This window comes from Vicugna pacos, chromosome 27 (genome assembly GCF_048564905.1).
Source record: "Vicugna pacos chromosome 27, VicPac4, whole genome shotgun sequence".
In the NCBI taxonomy this organism is placed as follows: domain Eukaryota; kingdom Metazoa; phylum Chordata; class Mammalia; order Artiodactyla; family Camelidae; genus Vicugna; species Vicugna pacos.
Window position 1 is genome coordinate 25283017 of NC_133013.1, and position 20066 is coordinate 25303082.

General features: G+C 48.9%; 2 protein-coding genes across 7 annotated transcripts in view; one reads left to right on the plus strand and one right to left on the minus strand.

Moving 5' to 3' along the window:
* Positions 1-20066, minus strand: part of SCAMP5 (secretory carrier membrane protein 5) — a 65707-nt gene that overhangs the window by 27480 nt on the left and 18161 nt on the right. For 4 of the 6 annotated variants that reach the window (XM_072951053.1, XM_072951055.1, XM_072951054.1 and 1 more), the window contains 2 exons: positions 19712-19987; positions 7994-8138 (listed from right to left, as the gene is read on the minus strand). The gene's annotated coding sequence lies outside the window, so the exon portion shown is untranslated. Of the gene's footprint in view, positions 1-7993; positions 8139-10986; positions 11379-19711; positions 19988-20066 lie in introns of those variants that run through there. The other 2 variants (XM_072951058.1, XM_072951059.1) reach the window with 2 other exon arrangements.
* RPP25 (ribonuclease P/MRP subunit p25) lies at positions 11700-15067 on the plus strand. Its single transcript, XM_006208753.4, has one exon. It carries the CDS (start codon positions 11941-11943, stop codon positions 12583-12585), a length of 645 nt encoding a protein of 214 aa, XP_006208815.1. The 5' UTR covers positions 11700-11940; the 3' UTR covers positions 12586-15067.

The window sequence follows — 20066 nt, forward strand, 5'->3', positions numbered from 1 at the left end:
AATACGTAATACCTGTTAAACAACAACTCTCCATTTCTCTCTCCTCCTCAGCTCCTGGTAACCACCATTCTACTTTCAAAATCAAAGTGAATTTGATTACTTTAAATACTTCGTGTAAGTGGGATCATACAATATTTGTCTTTTTATGAACAGTTTTTTTAAACAACTATCTTTTTCAAAACTTTCCAAAGCAATAAAGTTAGTTTTCATAGAAATAATAACTCACTTTCCTTTTGCATTCATATTTCTTTGGTTTAGTTATATTTTATTAAATTATATTATTATAATAGCAAGTACAAAAGGCATAAACAGGTCTCAATACATATTGAGAATGTGTTAGTACAAGTCCTCAGAGAAGCTGACACCAAGATGAGATTAAATACACAAGACATTTATTAGGAGAAACCATCTGTTAGAGAAAATAAAGAGGGAGTCAGGTTGAGCCTAGGAGAACCATCAAACCATGCTACCTGTCTGACCCTGAGTAAAAAACAGAGGGAGGAAAGGAAGTTGGGTGGAAGCATCTTAGACTGCAGTGCAATTCCGCACTGCAAGGACAGTTTGGGGATGCCACTGGGGAGTCCTCCCGCCAAAACCACCTATCTTCCATCCATCTCCTAGGAGTGGGCCTGCTTTAATATCCCATCTGTGCTCATTCATTAGGAGCCCACAGGAAATTTGGCCTTGGCCTTGGCACAAATGCAGTGATGGGTTTCAGAATGCAGCAGCAGGGTGCCTTTGTCAATTACGTTCCCCGTAATCAGAGATGTGAGAAGCCATTCTCGCAGCCACCACAGGTAAGAACGCACAGCAGATTCTTGGTGTATAAGGTATGGATTTAGCTTGGCTACAGGTAACAGAAAACTCAAATAACAGTGACTTAAACAAGATAGGTCTTTTTATTACATAATGAGAAGTCTAGGAATAAGTGAGTTGGCTCAGTGACTTTAAGATTCAGGGTAGAAATCTGCAAATCTCTCGGCCTTTCCCTCAGACTTTTGAGAGGCTTCCCAGCAGCAGTCACCACGGCTGCATTGCGGGCAGCTGGAAGGAGGAAGGGCAAAGGGCCAAAGGGCAAGCCAGCTGAGTCTGTACCCCCATTTAACCAGCTTTCCAGAAAGCCTGACCCAACAATTTCCATTTATCTCTCATTGTCCTCAACTGTCACATAGTCACTCTTATTTAGCAAGGAAGTGACTCTGTAACACATTTTAGCTTTTTAACGAGGCACATTGTCTCTGCCAATAAAATCAGTGTTGTATTAGTAAGGAAGAAGGGGAGAATCAATACTGGGGAGGGTACCAGCAGCGTCTGCCACACAGTGAGCACAAACACACTAGAGAGTGGCCTGCTACCAAGTGTGTGCATTCGTGGGGCCATGGGCTTTGTTCTGGGTGCTGTCTGCAGCGGCAGTGGGGAGTTTAGCTTAGCTGATGACTCAGTGCCATGGAGGTGGTGATGAGGACTGCTACTGGGCTATTTTTATTTCACTAGAATGTGAGCTCCCCCGAGCAAGAACTGTTCCTGTGTTGTTCACTGCCCTATCCCCAGCACCTACATCCATGCCTGTCACACAATAGAGACTGAGTACATATTCTGAAGGAATGAGTGATTAATAATAGTGTTTCCTGGGTATCCTTTCAACAAATTCCTATCACCCGATGCCCCTGAATGTGGAACCTGCAAAAACCCATTGGGGACGATGCCTCCCAACAGCACCCATTCCATTCATTCTCAGCAAGTAGCTTCTCAGCAAGTTTACACCAGTGTTATGCTTCTTATTTTTTATTTCAAGGATCTGATTGTTTTATTCTTTTGTTATTATATGTAAGCTACTATGAAAATAAGAATATTTTTATGCATATCCTTCCTCCTCTGAAATCAAATCTTTTGGATCAATTAAAACAATAGTCAACATCATACATGACTGTCCCTACAACATTTTGGTCATTCCTGTTGCCCTGGCCTTGTTTCTCCATAGGTGCAGGGGCCTCTGTGATGCTGGGCTCTTTTGTGCACCTCAACTCTTCCCTAGGTCCAGACCCTTAGCCTCCTCCCAACCCTCATCTCTGTCTGGAACTGCTGATGATCAGCTCCACAGTCCCGAATTCTGTAGCATGGAGAACAGTTTAGCCTCTTTGATTCCTACCCTCTCACACATGTTAGCCTCAGAACCGCTTTACATTCCTAAAAATTATTAACCCCGTAGAACTTTTTAAAGGTGGGTTATTTACCAATATTTACTGTATTATAATTTAAAATAGGGAAACTTTAAAAATATTTGTTTTCATTCATTTAAAATAACAATAATAAACTACATGTTAATATAAAAAAATATTTAAAAAAATTATATTTTCCAAAACAAACACACAAGATAAAGTAGTGAGAAGAGTGGCATTGTTTACAGTTCTGCATGTCTCTTTAGTGTCTTGCTTAATAGAAGACAGCTGGAGTCTCATATCTGCTTCTGCATTTAATTTCTTGCAATATCACATGTCATGCAACCTTTGGAAAATTTCATTATACATTTATGAGAGAATAAGAGTGAAAAAGGCAAAAAATATCTCAGTATTGTTAAAAAAGTTTGACTTCACAGAGCCTCCCTCCCTCCCTCTGTGCCCATGCCAAGAAAGGGTCTTAGGGACCTCCAAAGACTTCGGGATCACACATTAAGAACCACTGTTTTAGGTGGGAGGGTATAGCTCAACGGCAGAGTTCAGGCTTAGTATGCACGAGGTCCTGGGTTCAATCCCGAGTTACTGCCATTAAATAAATAAATAAATAAATAAATAAATAAATAAAATTTAAAAAACAACCACTGTTTTAGACCATGTCCTGGGATGGGGTTGCTGACTTTTCACAACCAAAGCCCATCATTCATTCACTCAACAAACACTGACCACTTTCTGAGTATCAGACACTGTTCTGGGTGCTGCAGATGCAGCCTAGAACAAAACAAAGTCTCTGTCCTCATGGAACCTACATTCTAGTGGGAGGAGATGGGTAACAAACATTAAAATATATATCATTATATTAGGTGATAAGTGCCTTTGCGCACTAAACCTGGGCGAAGGCTTGGTGACTTCCTCGATAAATAAACAGAATGTGGCAGAAGTGACACTGTGTGCTACCCAAGGTTAGGTCATAAAACACAATACAGTTTATGCCTGGCTCTCTCTGTCATTGGATGCTCACCCTAGAATCCAGCCGCCATGCTGTGAGGAAGCTCAAACTAATCCAAGCAGAAAGGCCACCTGGAGAGCCCATGTGGTGATCTGAGGCTTCCATCTGTCAGCCAGCAAGAACCAACAGATACGCAAGTAAACAAACTTCCAGACTGGAGTCTTTCAGCCTTCGAGTCTTCCAGCTGAACCAGACATGGCAGAAAAAGAGACAAGCCACCCTCACTGTGCCCTGCCTGAATTCCTGTCCCACAGAATCTGTGAGCAAAAAAAATTATTGCTTCACAAACCTCAATTTTGGATAATTCATCAGGGAGCAGTTGGTAACTGGAACAGAGGCCTCTTAGCAACCCAAGTAGGCATTCCAAAGTACTAACTTAATTAAAACAGGCCTGATTAAAATCCTGCAATGATTTCTTAGGCTGAAAGTCAAAGCTGGTGCACTGACCAGGGTATTAAAAGAGATCTCAGCAATCATTTAACCTTCTTCCCTCCAGGTTATAACTTGGCAGCTTTGGGATTCAGCTCATGGATGGAAGCAGTCCCAAAGTAGGTTAATAAGGAGGAAGTAACAATAGGCAGGCATGGGCAGTATCTAGTATCTGACATTCTTCTCCTCCTATGAAGAGGCCACATGAACAGCAGAGAAAGCCCAGAATCATCTTGTCCAGCTACCTACCGCCTACCTCCTGCCATTAAAAAGCCCCTGGTTATGAAGGATTTCCAGGTGAATTTCTTGTAAGTTTCATGTAGAAGCTGCATCCATGGGCCACACTGACCTGCAGACATAGGAGGAGGAGTTAGCTGACGTGGTAGGCTGCCCCTAGAGACGGCTCCCATGACTGTATATGCATGTCAGGCTTTCCATCAAGAGCTGGAGTTTCTTTTCCTGCGCCTTGAATATGGGCTGGATGGTGTGACCAATAGAATGCAGAGGAAGTAGCAATGCGTGACTTCTGGGCCTGGTCCTTATGAGGCCTTGCAATCCCCACTTTCATCTTTTTGAGATCAAGCCACTCAAGAAATGGGTCCAGGCTAGAGACCATGTGGAGAGAGACCCAGCCAGCACCCCCAGCCATTCCAGCCCCCCAGCTGAGGCACCAGACATGTGTGTGAAGCCACCTTGAGTGTTCCAGCCCCAGTCAAGCTCCCAGCTGAATGCAGATGAGTGAGTGGCCCCAAATGATGCCACGTGGAACAGAACTGCACATCTGAGTCCAGCCAAACCACAGAAGCACTAGAAATAATAAATCACTGTTGTTTTTAACCGCATAGTTTTAAGGTGATTTGTTAGCCAGTGACAGTTAACTGAAACAATTGGCAACATTTAAAAACCTAAACTGTCACACAAAAACATAAACTTTGAGGCTTTTTTTTTTGAAAACACTGGACCTGAATTGCTCACTTTAACTTCAGGGCGGAATCTGAAAGATGTGCTCACAACCCTCAGTGGAGATCAGTAGGTACCACAAGACAACTGTTTCAGAGAGGGGAGGAGTCCTGCCTGTTCCTATGACTTCTCTGGAGGCAGAAATGATGGGAGCTGGTGACACCCAATCACAACTATTATCTTTCCTGAGGCAGGCTCACTGGACAGGTCATTAATCAGCAAGTATGCATAATTTCTGGGCAGAGAGAGGGTTCTCCCAGGAATTTTGCAAACAAAATATGTTCTTTACCCTTATCGAAATATATCAGATTTATCTTCTGGGACACAATGGGACAAGGTGCCTTGTGATTTACTTCAGAACAATAGAAGGCAGACAGGGTTGGTTAACTTTATCTTTTGCTTAAGAGAAGGGAAGACAGTTACTTGGTAGTGACAGGGGACCCTCATGGCCATAATGGGGATTTGACCAAGTAGCTCTTTGAACTGGCATGAATCTCAACTCAGCCAGCTTGATTTGGGGGCTCTACTCCGGGCCAGTGGGCTGGGGGATGGGGGTGACAGGGGTATTATGTGAAAAGAACTGTTTCTATTCTCACCACCAAGGGGAGGTGGGAAAGGGACAATTACCAGGAAGAGAGGTGGCCCAGGGAAGAGGAAACTATTTCCTGGCTTCTTCTCAGTGCTCCAGATCCTAGAGGCCTCTGTAGCAACAAAATTACACCGTTCATTATAAGCCTGCCTCTGACAGGATGTGATGGGAGTAGGGAACTATGTATGTAATATTCAGAAAAGCTGACACAGCCACTCCTCATTGAAATGAAGCAGAAAATGTTAAATCACACACAAGCAGAACAAAATCACTGGGTCTGAATTCCTGCCTGTCAACAAACAGCTGGGGCCCAGCAGCTCTGGCTGCCCCATGAGGGCTGACATCCTGCTCTGCTTCTACTTCTTTAGTTTTTTTAACCCTACCCTCCAGGTTTGCCTACAAGCTTTACTGTTCAGTAGCTGAGTCTTTGGGCAAGGGTTTTAGCCTTTATCTGCAAAGTGGGAGTGATGATTGCATGGGGGTACTAGGGGGATAACCTGAGACAATTTCAAGAGGTTAAATCCTATTATCATCATCATAGTTTCCATTTTATAGTAGAAGAAACTGAGGCACAGAGAGGCTCCATAGCTTGACCAAGGGCATAGCTAGCAAGTGGCAGAGCAGGGACTCAAACCCAGGCAGCTGGGCTCCAAGCCCATACTCTTCACCACCTCTCTAGCTGCTTTTGAGTGTTAGGCAGACATTTTGTAAGTTGTAGAAAAACTCAATGCACCCCTAAGGGATAGTTATAATTCTGGGAAGGCATAAACCACGCACCTTAGCTCTGCCCCAGGTCAGAGCTGGAAGATGAAAAGCAGCCCTGGTACCCCCTCTCCCGCCTCCGGCCATCGCAGGCAAGCACCTGGCAGAGCAGAATTCTACTCTGGAGTTCCAGGACCTTCATGATGGGTAGGTAGCTATGGAGTCCTAGAACTGATGGCTTTTTGCCCTGCTTCCCCTTCCTCCTGCAGATGGTCTAGTGCCATGATTAAAAACAGACTCTGGAGCCAGACTGACTCTGGATCTGGTTCTGCCTCACTTGTGAAATGGGTACTGGCTACCAACTAGTGCTTGTTGTATGAAATGAGTTAGTACATGTGAATGCATAGCACAGTGTCTGGCATGTAGTAAGTGCTAAGTGAGTGTCAGCTATCACTTGTAACTATTCCCTCACCTTCTCAGCTCTATATCTTCCTTCCACCCAAAGTTCCCCAACATCCTGATTCTTTTATTTTTGATCAATTCTCACCTTGGAATTAGGGGCATAACCTTATCTTTAGACAGCAAAGCTGATCCAAAGGTAGAAGCAATAATGGGGGATCTCAGGCTTTACAGCAGGTTCTTGAGAAGTCTTTGCGGGGGCAACCACTCTCCTGGGAACTCTAACTTTGCCCAAGTGAGTGCCATTTTACTACACTTGCCTCTGGAATCTGGAAGGAAGACAGAGGGCTAGTGGCAGCACCTACTCTTGGGGAGATGGAGAAGGAGCTCCAATGGCTTCTTTTATCTCTCTTTCCCTCTCCTAGAGCCCTCTCTCCTCACTCATTTTAGGCCCCGCATATCCCCTCTCACCTCTCCCTCCCAGGACTCAGGTGACATGTTCTGTTGGCTAGGAAAACATTGAATTTCACACAAGATCAACGGCTCTTGACCTAGTGAACCACTCACTGGGTCTACAATGCAAACCTGAGAGCCAGCACAGCAGGAGGAGCAGCCTGAAGGCAGAGGCTTTGCTGGTGTTGGGACCCCTGGGTCCTATCCTGGCTGTTCCAAGGGGAAAAGCAATTATGGAGGTGAAACATGGTGAGGGGGCTGGACTAGGGTGGAGACAGAGATGGGGAGATGGGATCAGAGCACTGCCCCAGGGCCTGGGACTCAGTCTAAGGGAGGAGGTGCTTGGCCTGAGAAGGGACTCCTGTGTCACACAGAACTCTCTCCCAGGCCACGTTCTGCTCCAGACATCATTGCATAGCAGTGTTAAGTTTACAAAGAACTCGGATAGCCATAGTGCCACTCAGCCTCCAGGAGAGCCTTATAAAGTGTTGACTGCTCCTATGCCCAGGATCAAAGACTTGAAAACAATCTTAGAAATTTTGTCACTCATGCATCCATTTAACAAGAAACAAATGAATTCAGCTCTCCTGAGTCAAGGTCTTTCCATATATTTACTCCAAGTCCTGATTCCCTCTCCTCCTAAATTTGCCTCCCAAACCTTCCCCTTCTGTTGTGGTTTTGAAATGTCTACAAATTCTTTGATACTGCTGTTCCCTTCAAGAAATGGAACCAAATTCCCCTTCAGAGGAGGCTGGGCCATAGGTAGTGTGGCTTCCTGCTTGCTTGCTTGCACTCTCTCTTGCTCTCTCGCTCGCTTGCGCGCTCTCTCTCTTCTCTCTCTCTCTCTCCCTCCCTCTCTCTCTCTCCCTCCCCCTCTCTCTCTCTCTCTCTCTCTCTCCCTCTCCCTCTCTCTCTCTCTCTCTCTCTCTCTCTCTCTCTCTCTTTCTCTCTCTCTCTCTCTCTCGTCACTTGCTCTTGGAAAAGCCAGCTGTAAGTCATCAGCAGATCTATGGAGAGATCCTGGTGAACAGGAACTGAAGCCTGTGACCAGCATGTGAGAAAGCTTGCAAGCAGATGCTCCAGACCTAGTCAATACCTTGACCACCACCTCATGAGAGGCCCTGAGCTAAAACCACCCCTATAAGCTGCTCTTGGACTTCTAGCCCTCAGAAACTGTAAGATGATGAATGTTTTTGCTTTAAGCTACTGAGTTTTGAGGTAATTTTTATGCAGCAGTAGTGACCAACACATCCCCCTGTCCCCAAAACCAACTCATACCTTTACTGGGGAGCTCCCATCATTCAGAAGCCCCTTTTCCCCTTATACTGGGGTGATGTAGAGCAGCTGTGTTCAGATATTTCCGGCTGCTGCTTTCTGGCTGTGGTACATTGGGCAAGTTGCTTCTGTGCCTGAGTTTCCACATCTGTCAAACGATGATAGAAAGGAAGATTTTGAAGATTAAATCAGGGAATAGATGTTAGAGTACCTGGCCCAATGCTGGACACTTGATGGGGGCCTGATAAATCTGACCTCCCTTCGGCCCCCTCTGACTTTCTAGTTTGTGACTCCTTTGCATGCTCCTAAGCCCCTGCCTGGAGCGGCTCGAACTAGGACCGGGGACTTTAGGGGATCCCCATCCTCTTCCCACCACTGGAGACAGAGGAGGAGGAGACCTGCCCTGCACCAGGGATTTTCTCCCAGTACTGGAGAGAGAGGCCACTCGTCCACGGGAGGCAGGGTGTCCTATTGGAAAGGTCTCCTAGCACAGCAGGGGCTGGTGCTGCATTGGAACCTTGGGCTCCAGCCCAGCTACCCCTCCACTTCCTTTGAGGGTGAAAGGAGTCTGCTTTGCCACTCACTAGTCCCTATCATATTAAGAAAACTGCAGTTTCCAAGGCTTTGCCCATTTCTTTTGCTTTCACCAGCTTTCTTCCCCCATCTCCCTTTAAAATTTTAAAAAATTTATTCTAATCACACACACAAAAAAATGAAAAACAACAACAGCCAACATTTCCTGAGAACCTACCAGCCAAGGTTCTAAGACTGTTGTTACATGTCTCACAACCACTTTATGAGGCAGGTTCCTGTATTAGCCCCATTTTACAGCTGAGAAAACCAAGGCATAAGGGTTAAGTAAGTTGCCCAAAGTCACAAAGAGGCAAAAAGAAGCTAATGAAGCTCAGGCTTCAAGGTCAGGACCTCACTTACACAGGCCATTTCAAAATTCTGGTCTTAATTTTGTATTCAGATTTAGTAGTTCTTTCCTGAGAGAGTCCCACAAAAACTGGATGCAGCTTCAGAGGTAACAGATGCAGTGTGCTGTTTTCTTGCATATAGGTTAAAAATACATTTACATCTATAAACGCACATACACGGAAATACATTCCCCTCTCCCTTATTAAAAATACTCGTGGCCCTGCCTTATGGATCGCTGGTACTCGGTGTTTTTTTTTCTTTCTTTCTTTTTTTAAACAGAAAGTCTCGACTGTCTTTCTACTTTTCTAACTGTCACGGAGTGTGAGCCTCAGACGCTCAAGTTTATTCATCTTCCCAGAGTTGAGCCCTCTTCTCCCCTCCCAAACGCGTTTGCGGGCCTCTAGGATTCCTCCCTGCCTCCCCCGCGTATCCTCCCTTCGCCCCGCTCCTCATTCCGGTTTCCTCTCTCACAGCGCCCCCTTCCCCGGCTATCCTCGCCCCCATCCCAGGCTTGGGTATTTCTCCCTTTCTGCCTCGGTACTTCACCGTCCACCTCCACGGGCCCCTTTCTAGCCCTCGCATCCAGCCTGCCAAACTCGCTACCCTCATTCACAGTTCCCCCCTCGAGTCTTTCCGCCCCCCACCCCCGCTCCAGCTCCCCACCCGGCCCTGCCACTCCGCCGCGCGGCAGGAGCGCACAGCCGGCGGGCTACGACGCGCGCTGACAGTGTAATGAATGGCTTCAGCGGTAATTAGCGACCCGGCGGCTAATCACGATGTATATTTACATTTTAAGTGCTGCAGAGGGAGCTGGAAAGGGGAGGGAAGCGGCGGGAGGGGATGCGGGCCTTTTCCATGGTCTCCCTTCACTGACTGGGGAGCGAAGTGAATCGAGTCTTCCTACAGCTGGTGGCAGTGGAGGGGGATGGGGGTGCGGCGCCTTCCAGGGCCCACCCAGACAGACACAGAACAGCCTCATCCTCACCCTGCTTAAACCCGTAGCTGCCAGGCCCCTTCCGCCAAATTGCAGACCCCTGAGTAATCCCCTCCAAGTGAACGTTCAGCCTAGGCTTGCATACCCCCGTGGATGGAGAGCTCGCTTCTTCCCTAACCAGTCCGTTCCAACAAAGATTCTAGCCATTCGGAGACTTTTTCTCAGGTCTAGCGAAATGGATGCCCTTTAAGTTCTACAACTGCCCCAGTCTTACAGAGCCTGAAGTTCTCCGCGCCCCGCCACGCCCTGCAGACTGTTGTGTCCTCTCCAAGCTGCTGTGCCTCCGACTCCTACGGCTATACCTCGTGGGGCCGCTGGGAGATGGGGCGGGGGGCGAAGTACAGGATCTGAGCGGAACGCGCCCTCGAAGGCCCCTGATACCAGCGTGAGGGCAGGAGATCTGAGAGGGGGTCGGTCATTCACACTTGGGGCTCAAAGGTCCACTTGTTCCAGTCACTCCCAAGGGGCGGTTATAGGGTCAGCCCCGGGTTCCAAACATGCTGAGGGGACGAAAACGCGAGGAGAGAGAGTGGGACCTCGGCAAGCCCAGCTCAAGACTGGGGCCCACCTCCTTCAGTCACTGTTTTGCCCCCAGCACTTTAAGGGTTTCCCGCCCGCAGCAGCAGTCTGTTCTTCCCGCCACGCCCCGTCTTACTCACTCCCATCCGGATCAGATCGGCCCACTCTCAGCACTGTGCGTGTGCGAGTAGGGTGGAAAGATGAAAGGCAAGGCCCCAGGGCAGTTCTAGGGAGGGTCCAGCTTCTTCTCAAACCCGCTCCTTCCCATTAGCAGTTCTTCACCCACAACCTCACTTCTCTATCTTCACCGTTCATCTCTCCTAGCAAGAGATCAGGGGCCACTCCCTGGGTCCTGCAGAGTTCCCGGGGAGGGGCACCCAGTAACTTCATAACGCCCCGAGGCTTCAACTTCCCACCTTCCTTCCTCCTCAAAACCTGCCTTCACCCAGTCTCCTTTTTAATAAAGGATCCCTCTGGGTCCCAGGGAGCCAGGCTGACTGACAACAAATTCCATCTGGGAAGAAGAGGCATCCACGTTAGGAGGCAACAATTTCTGGCTTACCCTAAAGCATGCAGCTCTAATAGTCGACTTTCAGGCATGGATGGGGGAGCTTAGCTCCCCTTGAGAAGGGGTCCCCTTGTTCTCATCCCATTTATCTCATGGAACAGCCTGGCCCAAAGCCTCAGTCTCCACACCCCAGGGGTGTGCGGGCGTCCGGGAGCCTCCAGCTTCAGTCAGTCGCCGCGAGGCTGAGACCTCAGTCTCCGAATGCCCGGCAAAGACCACGCGGCGATGTAGTTGTCCGAGGGCAGGCGCGGAACGTAGCGGGAGCCAGCGCCTCCCGCACTCTGCTGACCGTGCACAGGCTGTCCTTGAGACGGGAATATCGGCTCCGGGGCGGAAGGGACAAAAGGAGGGGGTTGTTCCTCCGAAGAGTGGGAGAAAGAGGCCCCAGCCCCCAGCAGGCCGCTGGGAGATCTCTCATTAGGAGGGGACAACGGGCGGCCTTCAGTTGAAACGCGGAAGTGTTCGGGGAACAGGCTGGAAACGGCTTTTGCCCCGCAAACGCAGTTTTTATTTAGCTTGCCCGTTTCTGAGGATTGGCTCGGGAAGGGCTGATGACGATTATAGGGAAACTTCGCCTGACAAGTCACCCCCTGGCACTGCCCTCGACCCCCACGGTGCGCGCGGCTCCCTCGCCCCTGTAGCGGAGGACAAGACTGGACGCGAGAGGCGGGTGAGGCAAGGACAAGGGCGGGCCGGGCCGAGTTAGGGGCGGGGCCTGGCGCTAGGGGCGGGGCTCCCAGGCTCCCAGGCGGGGCCTCCTCTGAAGGCGCGGAGGACTCGGCTCCGAGAGCGCGGAGTAGAGCAGCGCCCACTAGAGAGAAGTGGAAGACGAAGATCGCACGGTCCCAGCCCGCCTGCCAGCGTCCACGCCGCTCCCACACCCTTACCCCTGCCGGCCCTTGCCGGACGCGACCGGCGGCCATGCAGCCCCGGGGCTGAGGCGGCCCCATGGCGAAACCCACGTCCCCGCGGTCCCGGCAACGACGGCGCATGGAGAACTTCCGTAAGGTGCGCTCCGAAGAGGCGCCGGTGGGGAACGGAGCCGAGGGAGGCGGCCCAGGCTCCGGCCCCTTCGCGGACCTGGCGCCGGACGCCGTGCACATGCGGGTCAAGGAGGGCAGCAAGATCCGGAACCTGCTGGCCTTCGCCACCACCAGCATGGCGCAGCCAGCCACGCGCGCCATCGTCTTCAGCGGCTGTGGTCGGGCCACCACCAAGACCGTCACGTGCGCTGAGATCCTCAAGCGCCGCCTGGCGGGCCTGCATCAGGTCACGCGGCTGCGCTACCGGAGCGTGCGTGAGGTATGGCAGAGCCTCCAGCCGGAGCCCACGCCGGGTCAGAAGCCTGGCGAACCAGCCGCCAGTCTCAGTGTACTTAAGAACGTGCCCAGCCTCGCCATCCTACTTTCCAAGGATGCGCTGGATCCGGGCCAACCCGGCTACCAGCCCCCGAACCCCTATCCTGGCCCCTCGTCCCAGCCAACAGCGCCGACGACATCTAAGAGGAGTCTAGGGGAACCCGCAGCTGGAGAAGGCTGCGCAAAGAGGTCACAACCTGAACCAGGTGCTGCGGAAGAGGACCGGACGGCCTGAGAACTGCGGCATCTGAGCCACCTAAGCCACCTAGGCAGGCTCGATCCTACTTCCAGAGCATCCACCTTGACACACACCTTCAGCCTTTCATGACTTGGTACTCTGGAGCCCACAGCCTGAACTCAGCTCTTCTGACTGGCCGCATGGACCCCACGGAGACAAGAGAGGGACCCCAGGGAAGTTTCGTGGTGTGGTTGCTCCCCCACCTGTGTTGCCTGATGACACAGAACTCCGCCTTCAGCTTTTCGGAACCATAGGGAACCTTCTTCCAGGAGGGAATGGTGGGCAGCGGGACTCTTGAGCCTTGCTCAGGACCCCCAAGGGTAAAGGCACCCAGGATTCACGAGGGGGGGCCTGCAGTGTGGAAGCTGAAGAGAGCTCTTGGAATCATTCCACCGGTGTTGGTGGAGGGCAAAGGTTCAGAAACCACTGCTGGAAGGCAGAGGATTCTGAATTGTTGTGGGAGGGGTGGCTTATTCTGCCCTTCACCATAGGACACAGTTTCCTTTCTAGTTCTCCATTCCCTGCTTTTAAGGAGCATCCTGAGATCGTGGTGGCAGGGGCATTTCCATGAGCTCTAGCTCTTTCAACATCCCCCTTTCCCCATGCTGGCCCAGAGGGAGAGATCCAGGACCGAACTCTCCATGCCTCCTCCCCTGAGCAGTCTTGCTTCCAATAAAACAAACACAAAAATGGCTCTGTCCCCAGGTTTTTTTCTAACCACTTGCCTGTACAGAGACTGCTCTGGCCTGCCCCCTTGTGTCTCAGTCCTCTCCAGCCTGGAATGCTTAGCCTTTGGAGTCCTCAGGGTCAGAAACCGGACAGCTTCAAAATGGTGCAGGGAGCATGCTGCCAAGTCCCTGGCTTCTCCCTTTCTCAGCCCTCCCTGGCTGGCTATAGCCTCGGGGGCTTGTGGCCAGAAAGAGACCTTTGTCTGCTTATGCATTACCGCTGAGGGAAGAGAGCAGCACATTGCTTTTCTAGAAGGGGAAGGAAAGCGAGCATCAATGAACTCTCCTAGGGGTCACTGCCAAGGGTGGCAGACCCTACTGGGGTCCCTAAACCTGCAACCTCCTGCCTATAGACAGCCTTATCCAGAAGGCTGGCACAGAGCACTGCCTCCCCATGGATAGGATCTCCCCTTCACTGCTCTCTCTGAGAAAGGACAACACACCCTTGGGAGAGGGGGAGGGAGGAGAGAGACTAAGCACAAATCCACTGCTGGAAATTACTATTCAGCAGAGAAGCTGAAACTTGGGCTGTGAATCACTGCAGCCTCCCTGATAAGCTGCTGCCTCTAGCCCTGCACAGCTGTCTGTTGAGAGATAACAGCCTTATAAGCCTTTCTGCCCAACTCCAAATCAGGTGGGGGGGGTGGGCAGAGTGCTGTGTGCTGGAAGAACTCTAGCTGTGGAGGCGGGGGTGGGCACAGAGATCCAGGATCTCAGAAGCAGACCCTGCCCCATGCACACTTGACAGCACCCTTGGAAAGGAGGAGATGGGAAAGAATGTAAGTCACTTTATAGGCAGAAACCTGAAATAAATCCTTCTGCTGGTGACAAGAGGTAGGTTTCTGCAGCTGACAGAAGGGGCACTTCAGGGAGTCCACCCCCATCTCTGCTTGAGCTTTGGATCGGTGAGCGCTGTCATACAGGCTCTGGCACTAGTTGCCCTCCCCAATTTCTTGTTCTTGATGAGTCCCTGGGGGAGGGCCAAGGGGTTTGAGTGTGCTTGTCTGACCTCTCAGGGTGGCCCAAGAAGTGTGGAGAGAATGTAAACTATCCTGACAACTAAGGTGCCCTGGGCTGGTCCTGGGCTTCTGCATCCAAAGTAAATGATAAAATTTGGAAAAGGTCCTGTATGGTAGAATCTTAAGAGAGACTGGTCTTTTTTTTTTTTTAACTTTTTTAAATTGAGTTATAGTCATTTTACAATGTTGTGTCAAATTCCAGTGTAGAGCACAATTTTTCAGTTATACATGAACATATATATATTCATTGTCACTTTTTTTTTTTGCTGTGAGCTACCATAAGATCTTGTATGTATTTCCCTGTGCTATACAGTATAATCTTGTTTAACTATTCTACATTTTGAAATCCCAGTCTGTCCCTTCCCACCCCCCGCCACCTTGGCAACCACAAGTTTGTATTCTATGTCTATGAGTCTGTTTCTGTTTTGTATTTATGTTTTGTGTTTTTTTTAGATTCCACATATGAGCGATCTCATATGGTATTTTTCTTTCTGTTTCTGGCTTACTTCACTTAGAAATACATTCTCCAGCAACATCCATGTTGCTGCAAATGGCGTTATGTTGTCACTTTTTATGGCTGAATAGTATTCCATTGTATAAATATACCATGTCTTCTATATCTAGCCATCTGTTGATGGACATTTAGGCTGTTTCTATGTCTTGGCTATTGTAAATAGTGCTGCTATGAACATTGGGGTGCAGGTGTCATTTTGAAGTAGGGTTCCTTCTGGATACATGCCCAGGAGTGGGATTCCTGGGTCATATGGTAAGTCTATTCCTAGTCTTTTGAGGAGTCTCCATACTGTTTTCCACAGTGGCTGCACCAAACTGCATTCCCACCAGCAGTGTAGGAGGGTTCCCTTTTCTCCACAGCCTTAAGAGAGACTAGTCTTGATTCTGAAAAAGGGCCAATTTTCTAAGACCACAAACGTCTGAAGTCCTGATCACTAAGACTATGCAAGCAGAGATTGTCAGGGGAGGCCACACCTTTCTCTGTTGATGCCTTGGGTCAGGTAAGTCCCCTTCCAGCCTAGAAACATCCTGCAGCGTGAGGAGGTGAGGGGCATGTTGTTTCCCCACCTGCGGAACGTTAACCTGCCTGCGTCTTGGGCTGAGTTTCTGCCGCCCACGCTAGAAAGCAGGTTATGAAACTGACTTTCTTTTCTGCACCCCTGCTCTACTCGAGCAGCTTCAGTTCCCAGGATTTTGATAGGTGCTCATGGAAGCCAATGGAACTCATCACCCATGAGCACCCCAACCCTGCCATACCATCTTCTGGCCCTGCTAACCCAAGATAGGCTCCAAAGGAAGACGACAGATATCCTGTACATCCCCACCCACAAGGCTGAAGTGGGAACCTGAGAAGTGCTGGAATAAGGTGGGAGGGGCTAGGGGAGCACCTCAGAGCTGGCTCACTTCAGGAGCTAACTCGTGGCAGTATGGGAGGGAATGGGAACCCCCTCCACCATGAGATCCCACCTTCCCAATAGTGGCCTCTATCCAAGCACCTGCCTTGGGCACTTCCAGGCTAGAAGTGGTAGTAAAAGCTCATACCCACAAAACTGTCAGGTCACACAGTCAAAATCCATTTGGGGACATAAATGTATACAATCCAAGGCCAGAGCTTGAGGTCAGATGGGCAGTGGACTCCAGCTGGCCCTTGAGGGACTCCAGTGTTGCGCCAGGTCTAGGTACAGGGTGGGGCTGAGGGGAAGAGTCACAAGATAATCAGACATTGTTTCTACCTCAAGGATGTCCAGTCTGTAGAGGAGAGAAAGAAAACAAAGTAACAGCACAAGGCAGTGACAGAGGAAGAAGGTGGGGGTTCTGAGAAGAGGCACCTAATTCACTCACAGGTGCTGACAGAGCTGGTTCCTCAAAGACCAGGAGGAGTTAGTCAGCTAAACAAGTCTGGACAAGGAATTCCAGGCAGAGCACAGAGAGATGATGCTGCGTCTGGTGAGAGGCAGGTGGGACTGGAGTACCAGGTGGGACCTAGGTCACAAGGAGCCTCCCTGAAGGAAGTGAGGGGCCAATGGAAGCCAGGGAGTGCCCCGGTCTCTTTGGTGTTTGAGAAGGATCCCTCGGACACCAGCAGGGGATTTTAAGGGGCCTGACTACATTCAGGACACTATGGAGAGTGGGATAATGGCAGTGGGGACAGATTTGTGAGCTACCCAGACTAGGTAGGATTCCACTGCCATTACAGCCAGGACAAGGAGGGCTTCTCCTTGGGCACTAACCCTAGCTTGGTCAGGACTTAGCCTGCATTCCTGACATCACAGGTGTCATGCTATGCAAGGACCAAACAACAGATGGATCTGGAGTAGGGTATAGGGGGTGGGGTCCACAGCTTCAAATTGGTGAAGGTTTTAGAAGCTTTTGTCCACTGGCCATGAATCTGCCAGGGAATGTTCACTGCACAGTTGGGGGAAGACCTGGGTCAGACACACTCCCACCTGCCACACGCACCTCCTGCACATGCTCCCTTCATCTCCTGGCCGCCACTCTATTACTTGTTTTGGATCATTGCTATGCACACGTTGGCTACTAGGGGCTCTCTAGTCCCCTCAAATTCACTGAGATGTTGAAATACCTACAGGTCTTCCAGTGACAGGGGTAACTGAAGGGAGGGGAGAGGAAGGAGAGGAGGGAGAGTGGGAGGGAGGAAGCAAGGAAGCAAGGAAGCAAGGAAGGAAATAGAGCCATAGGAAGGTCTCCTTGGTGACACCAGGTTTCTTCCTGTCAGAGCACAGATCTTGGTTTATAATTGTGCCCTCATTAGTGTGAACCTCTGGTTGTCAGTCACCCCAATAAACCAAAAGCCATGATCGAATGGATCTTGCTTGCCTTGCTCTCTACCCAGCTCTTGGAACACAGGAAGCCCACAGAGAGCTATTGACTGAGTGAATCAAGACTAGCTGAGCCAGATTTCATATCAAAGTCCTTAACTGTCCAGCCTCATGGATAGTGGCCAAAGTCTCTGCATCCCCACCACTGCTTATCCCCCCATCTGGGCCCTTGGGTTCTACCTACTCTTTGAAGAATCTAAAGGTCACCATAGTGATTAGGTCTGTATATCCAACTTGAGGATCTGGTGTTGTTTCTGACACCTGCTGACTATCATACTTGTTGGGAGTTGAACTGCGTCACTCCGAAAGGTATGTTGAAGTCTTAACCCCTGGTAGCTGTGAATGTGACCTTATTTGGAAAAAGGGTCTTTGCAGATGTAATTAATATGGAAGATCAGGTCATATTGAAGTGCGATAGGTCCTTAACCTAATATGTCCTTATAGGAAGAGCAGAAGAGACAGACAGACACACGGAGGGAAGAACAGCATGTGAAGATGGAGGTAGAGATTGGAGTTATGCAGGTGCAAGCCAAGAAATGCCAACGACCGCCAGCAAATAACAGAAGCTAAGAAAAAGGCACAGCACAAGCCTTCCCCAGAGCCTTCGGAGAAAGCATGGTCCTGCTGGCAGCTTGATTTTGGGTTTCTAGCTTCCAGAACCATGAGGGAATACATTTCTGTCGTGTGAGGGCGCCCCGCCTTGTAGTATTCTGTAGAAGCGGCCTTAAGAATACAGCAGGTATTCTCACCACCGTCAGCGGGAATAGGGAAAAAGAATATGGGGTGCTTGCCAAGATCCTTGTTATCAGAATTTCCAGTCCTGCATGGAGAGACTCTCTGCAGGCTTGCGCTAGCAAATGTAAAGCCTGGTGTCATGCTGAACAGACCATAGGCTTTGCAGGAAGTGAGACTGACTGTTATCTGGAGCAAGTTAATTCTCTGAGCCTCAACTTCCTCACCTGCAAAAATGGGCCAGATTGTTGTGAGGATAAGGGCTATAATAATACCATGCTTCCTGACCTTTTATGATCAGAATCACCTAGGGCAGTTGTTAAAAATGTAGACTGCATGTTATATGTTAATTATATCTCAATTAAAAAAAATACAGATTGCCAGGGTTGACCGTCAAAGCAACAGGATCAGAACCTCCCAAGAAGGACCTGGAAATGGGCATTCTGCTAGGGTCCTTACGTGGTTCTGATGATTAAGCAAAGCTGACTATTCCCCAAGATAATATATGGAAGGAGCCACACTCTCACTGGTAAGAGAGATACAAAGTTAAATCCCCTTTCCTTTGCCTTCCCATTCAGCCATGGAGAGAATCTCAACTGTTCAAGAACTGTTGAGAGCTGCCCTCTACAGGTGATGATGGGAAAGAGAGGCTCTTGGCTCAGGGAGCTGGGGGCACAGGAAGAAACCTTTAGGACAGCAGCTAATGGACTCCAAGCACAAAGCACCCCAGCCCTGGGCCCTGTTTCCTGACAGGAAACTGAGGGTGTGGGACCCAGCTCAGACAGCTGCAACACTGAGCTTTCTTTGTTTAAAAAAATTATAAGGCTGTGGAAAACTTGGAACCTCCATACATTGCTAGTGGGAATATAAAACGGTGCAGGCTTTGGAAGAGTCTGGCAGTTCGTCAAAAAGTTAAACATAGACTTACCTAGTCGCCTATATAACACTCCTAGACATATACCCAAAATAATGGGGCACACACGTGCACACAAAGACATGTCTATGAATGTTCACAACAGTCTTATTCGTAATAGTCAAGAAGTGGAAACAACTCAAATGTCCATAAACTGATGAATGGATAAACAAAATGTGGACTATCCATATGATGGAGTATAATTCTGCCTTAGAAAGGAAGTAAGTACTGATTCACATTACAAATTTCTGAACCTTGAAAACATTATGTAAGTGAAAGAAACCAGGCACAAAAGAACACTCATATTTATATGAAATGTCCAGCATAGGCAAATTCACAGAGACAAAAAGTAGATCAGGGGTTGCCTAGGGCTGGTGGGGTTGGCGGAATAGGGAGCAACTGCTGTTGCGTATGGAGTTTCTTTCTGAGGTGATGGAAATGTTCCGGAATCAGGTAGCGATAATGCTTATACAACATAATGAACAGACAAAAAAACCCACTGAGTTATACACTTTAAAAGGGTGAATTTTATGATATGTGAGCTATATCTAAATCAAAACTTATATCCTTTAATGATGTTCTGATCATAAAAGTAATAATTTAGGAAATTACATAATAAGTATTAAATTAATCAGCTAATTATGAAAAAATACCATTAGAGCTCTCCTCCTCATGTCGGATGCTGGCCCCACACGATCACCTTTGAAGGCTGCCTCCTCCTGCCACCCTTTCTACCTGATTCCCCGGTTATCTCTGTGGTGTGTTTATCCACCCCATCTCTAGGTCTTGTCCCTAACTTCACAAGCTACCATGCCCCGGGAAAAGAACTTTCTATAATTATACAACAGAAAAATACTTTTTCTAGAGAGTAACACTCACCGTGCACTGAGCTCTTCCTGTGTGCCAGCCAGGACGTAGTATTTTACATGCATTATCTTATATAATCTTCCCAATAACCTGTTAGGTTCCATTATTATTTTCATTTTATAGGTGAATAAATTGTGATGCAGGAAATTGGAGTCACTTGCCTAAGGCCCTATGGCAGAGCTATAACTCAACAGCAGGAAGAATGTCTTTTTCTCAGGTGCCCTCTCTTGTTCATCTCCATTTTTCTAGTAGTGAGAATCCCATCATTGGAAGTGCCCAAGTGGGGACCTGAGGAAATGGAAAGAGTGTAGGATCAGTCAGGCTAATGGCCTCAAGGCTACTTTCAGCCTTGAAATGGCAGGATTCA